Genomic DNA, 4,748 nt, shown 5'->3' on the forward strand with positions numbered 1-4,748 from the left:
AAAAGTTGTATATTATTTATAATGTGTATACACATCTCAGCATACATTGAGAGTATATTCTAATGCACCTTAACTTCTCAGTCACAGAGGTAATAGTCATAGTTTTGGTGCTTTTCTGTTTTAATGGGATTTTTAATCCCATGCCTTCAATATGTTTCATTTCATAGCAGTGCCACCTGAGATGCTTTCAACTCAAATGAATACTCCATGTGATCATTTAGCAGCCTGTTACAGTATTCAGGGCTTGCTAGGAGACTTTTCCAGGAGTCATTTGGAAAGTGTGTGTTGTTGGAAGTTAGCAGGAACAGCAGTCCTGTCTTACAAAGCTATGTCTTGGTGGTGAGGCTAGTACACAAAATACTGGCTAACAGCTACAAGAAGAGGCCAGAGTGTTCTCCTCCTCACTCAGCATGAAATGCACTGCAGTATAAAGCCAATTCCTGAGTAAGTGCATGTGGAGTTCCAGAGAGGTGCAAGTTTGCCTCCAAATAGAGAATATACAAAAACTTGCAAATTAAGAAAATATTGATTAGCAAATAGAATGAAGGAGATCGGTTGTCTTCATCTTTTTAATATTGTGCTGGTTTTCATCTAGCTAAATTCTGGTTTGGGTTGGGGTTTTCGTGGAGGGTTTTATTAAGCAATTAAATTCTTAGCCTTAGTTTGGGAAGAAATTACTGTGATTAGTCAATTTCTCTGGTAGATGTAGTTGAATATTCTCTCTAAGTCTTAAACCAGTCCCAGACAGTTCCTCCAGTAGGCAGGGTGAGCACAGTTTTTCTTCTCAGCACTTGTCACTATAGTACATTCTCCCTTTTGGCTCACAGGTACCATTAGGTATTATTTTTATAAGCTTGCCTCAGAAATGCTAATGTGTGTACACACACAGTGCCTTCTCCACGTGCTGAGCACTCAGCCTTAAAAGGGCAGCAGACACTTGTTCTTGACTGCAACTAGTTCTTTCTGAACCAGGAGGCTTCTTGACTATTTTTTATGGATTGCTTGTAGCTCGTGGTTGGGAGTTTTGTTAACCCTCCCTGAAGCTGCTTTATTCCTGCACAAGCTTTTAGCTCTTCAGGCCATTCATAACACGCCTCATAAGTTTCAAGCTGGATGCTTAATATGGAGAGAGGGGTTTTTTTTGTTTATTTTGGATGTTTTTTTCCATCTTTGGTCAAAGCTTTTGTTTTTGCTGCCTGGAAGGGCATCTCTGAAGTGCTCGGCTTGCACTGGATTCAAGTTTCGGCAAAAATTAATATAATTTCCAGGAATGTTTATTGAAGGAAGCTGTGCTTTTTGGACATTGGCAGCTGCTGAAGTTGATCTGTTTTAGATGAGTAGGCATCTCCATCCAGTCAGGTCATCTGCACTTCAGGAAAAAGAGTTCATATTTTCTCATCAGCAGTGGGAACCACAGGAAAACAGATCTTTGGGCTACAAATTAATCTATCCAGCAAAAATTGCAGGAAGCATATAAAATGTCTTGCTTTGGTTCCCACTATGTTTTCTCCTGAACTATTTCTTGTAATGAAGATTGTAATGGATTCCCATGATTTGACACAAGGCCTCTGACACTGCCTGTGAATATCTCCTGCTTTTGCCAGCTTCCCGTCCTGTGGCAGATGACTAGCAACCAGTCTTGCGCTCTTTTCTGCTGTCTTGGAGTTGTTGAATAAAACTGCAATTATGGGCCAGAGGTTCAGTTTGGGTTTAATTTAAATTTTTTTATTATTTCCTTTTTGAGGACAATACTACATCAGTGGTTTCTGAAACTGAATATTCTAAGAAGAGAAAGCAGAGCATTTGGGCAAAAAGCCTTTTTTATTCCTTTTTTTTTTTTTCCTCCTTGTTTTGCATTTGCTCCCCTCAAGCCTGATACCTTATGCTGAGGCACCTTTGCAGAGGTTCTTCACCTCTATGCCTGAAACTAACCTGCTGTGACCTAAGAAGCAACTGTCTGTCTTTAGAAGACGTGTTGCTCAAAGTTGATTCTCAATGGGTTTTGGTCTCCTTCCCATGAAGGTCTGATGATCTTGACAGATTCTTTATTCCTACCTGAAGATCAGCAGACTGATTTGAGGCTGACTTGTCTTGCACACTTAGGATTGTAGATTTTTTTGTTTTTATTTTTTTTAAACATTGCTAGGAAAAGGGCAGCGCCATATGTAGAGGCACCTTCTTTCTATGTTTGTGAGTCTGGAAAAATATAACAAGAATTTTTCTGGAGCTTGCTGAAAAGAGAAACGGCTCTTACAAATTTTAATTGCAAAACTCTTAGGAGCCCCTGTTAGATCATGGATATTCCAGATCTGAAAGGGAGGGATGCACAGAATTTGTTATAGAGCTGTGAGTTTTGGTGTGGTGAGATGATACACTGCTTGCCTTTATGGGTGCTGCTAAATCCAAAATTCTGAAGTGTGTGTAGAGATACACAAATAGTGTAAATGTGTACAGGGGTGGATAGGAATTAATGATAAGCGAAAAAATTCCTTTGTGGGAGAATTTACTATTATAGGCTGAGAATGCTGAGGTGTGAAATGTTTACATTTTAAATCATCAAGCCAAATGCTTCATGGTCTGTGGTGCCAAGAATAGAATATCATCTTAGTACCAAGGAGATTCTGGTTCTTTCCCATATTGTTCAGGTACCTGTTAGACAACATAGGTGAAGTGTCTTGCCCCTCTGTGTCCTATTTTCTTTGCATAAAGAAAAAAAAATTAAGTTTTAAGTTCTGTGGAGAACAATGCGGTATAAAAGTGCTAATTACATCTCAAATAAAAATGAAGGAACAGTTTGATTCAGTGGGAATGAGAAAGCATAATGCTTCAAAAATCCTACTTTGATAGGCTGTACCAAGACAGATGCTTTTTGAATATTTCACTTTGGAGTCAAAATGTCTGAAACTAACTCAGTAGCTATTAAGTTATGCTCCTGCTTGGTTTGCATATTTGAAATCAGTATTTTTTATCTAAGATTGGATTTTTGTTGTTCTGTAATGCATTTCTTTTCAACTACACAAGTAGACTTCAAGAATATTAATAGATTCCTAAGTTTGAGGTCAAGGTCATTGAAAGCTTTGCTAGAAACTAAACTTCAGAATGAAATTTCCTGGGATATCTGTGAATAAATAGCTCTTTTTCTTTTTTAACAGAAAAAAGGCGAGACCCACCAAATGGTAAGTTTTTTGTATGAATTATTGCATTTTATTTTTTCCTACTGCTGTCACTTGCTGTTCATGTATAGCTTTGTTTTGAACTAGTCATGTCGAGGCAAAAGCAGTAGACTCTTGTTCAGGAAGGTTAGTATATTTCTTGTGTTTCTGTCCTTTGGTATTTGTTTAATTGTAGCTGGAAAGATTTATGGCTTAGCTGGCATTCTTAAAGGATGTTTGTGGAGAAGCATGTTTTGTTGCAAATAGGACAGAGAGCCCTTCAGCTTAAACTGAGAAGAAAACTTTGTACTCTGCATTTTCTGCTTGGTCTTCAGAATATATATGTATAGGATCACTGTACACAGCCTTGCTGGCATTAGAAGTTAGTCTGTTTGTCCTAAAGGTAGGCAGAATGATGATGGATTTCATAAAACATCCATAAAACTTCAATATCAGTATATCTGACTATCCATGTAGCATATATTTTGGTCCTATGTCATATGTTTATCAATACAAAACTTTTTTGCATGAAGAATTATTTGAATCTATTTGCCTCAGCAGTAGGTCTCACTGGAATGAAGATACAGGTTCCTCAAGTGATCTTCTTATTGAAGTGATGGAAGGAGTCAAACTGTATCAATTTGATCTGAAGATTTTTTTACCATTTCTTCTAAAATTGAGTGAAAAATACCCATCAATGAATATCAAGTTTAGTGTACTTGATTTCTGAATTCACACTGAAGTTAAAAAGTGATTTCTCCTGTGATATTTCTGTTGGTGATCCAGGTCATAGGTCATATCACTGCATCTGTGAGTTTGCGGCTTGAGCAGGAATATCTGAAGTCTTTATGGCCTGAGGTGGTAGTGTTGAAATTCATACTAACCAGGTTATTCAAGCATCTCTGTAGGTCACCAAGATAAGTAATCCTTAACTAGTCCTGAATTATGGGAACTACTGATACCTTTTATACCCAAACAAAGCCTCCCTCATGTGGAATATTTCTCAAAAAAATGGCTTTTTCTTTTTCATAAAGTTTTGAGGAAGTTCAGGCGATCATCTGTTTAGGCCAGGCATTTCCAGTATAGATTCCTTCAACTGTGACTGGGTTATTAAGCTTTGGAACACTCATAGTAATACCATCTGTGATTGCCTTGCCAGCTTTTCTGAACTTTCAGAAGGTTTTAACTGTTGTTCTGCTCACCTAAACAGTGCATCCCTGATAGCAGTGCCTGCAGAGCAGATGGGAATTAAAACAGCAGTGACTGTAGTACCACTAACCACAAAAAATGTAGCCTTTGTCTCTACTGTGTTACCAGCAGTAACACAATTTGTCTAGTTTACTATCCTTGATTAGAATAAGATTTAAGAAAACCAAGCCTGCAAAAACTTTTGTGCTTGAAATACTATCCATAATTCATGCTGTAAGACCTTGGGCAACAATATTTTTTGAGAAGACTACTCACATACTAGACTGCAGTCATTGGCCCAATGCCTTGATCCTGAATATTCTGTGGAAGACATAGGTTTATACTCAGTGTTTCAGGTTTATAATCACTTCAGAGGTTTCAGCACCTCTGCTCTTTAGTGAGCTCTTT

The 4,748-nt window shown here is 37.8% G+C and overlaps 1 protein-coding gene across 1 annotated transcript in view; it reads left to right on the forward strand.

Annotated features, from left to right (window-relative positions):
* Window positions 1-3,152: 3,152 nt before the first annotated feature.
* The window catches only part of WASL (Wiskott-Aldrich syndrome-like), a gene marked incomplete at its 5' end in the record, with an annotated part of 17,660 nt that continues 16,064 nt past the window's right edge, over window positions 3,153-4,748 (forward strand). Inside the window, one exon of the mRNA XM_009070314.1 lies at window positions 3,153-3,176. Within this exon, the coding sequence (XP_009068562.1) occupies window positions 3,153-3,176 (24 nt within the window). The remainder of the gene's footprint in view (window positions 3,177-4,748) is intronic.

This window comes from Acanthisitta chloris, unplaced genomic scaffold, assembly GCF_000695815.1.
Source record: "Acanthisitta chloris isolate BGI_N310 unplaced genomic scaffold, ASM69581v1 scaffold36832, whole genome shotgun sequence".
Classification (NCBI taxonomy): Eukaryota; Metazoa; Chordata; class Aves; order Passeriformes; family Acanthisittidae; genus Acanthisitta; species Acanthisitta chloris.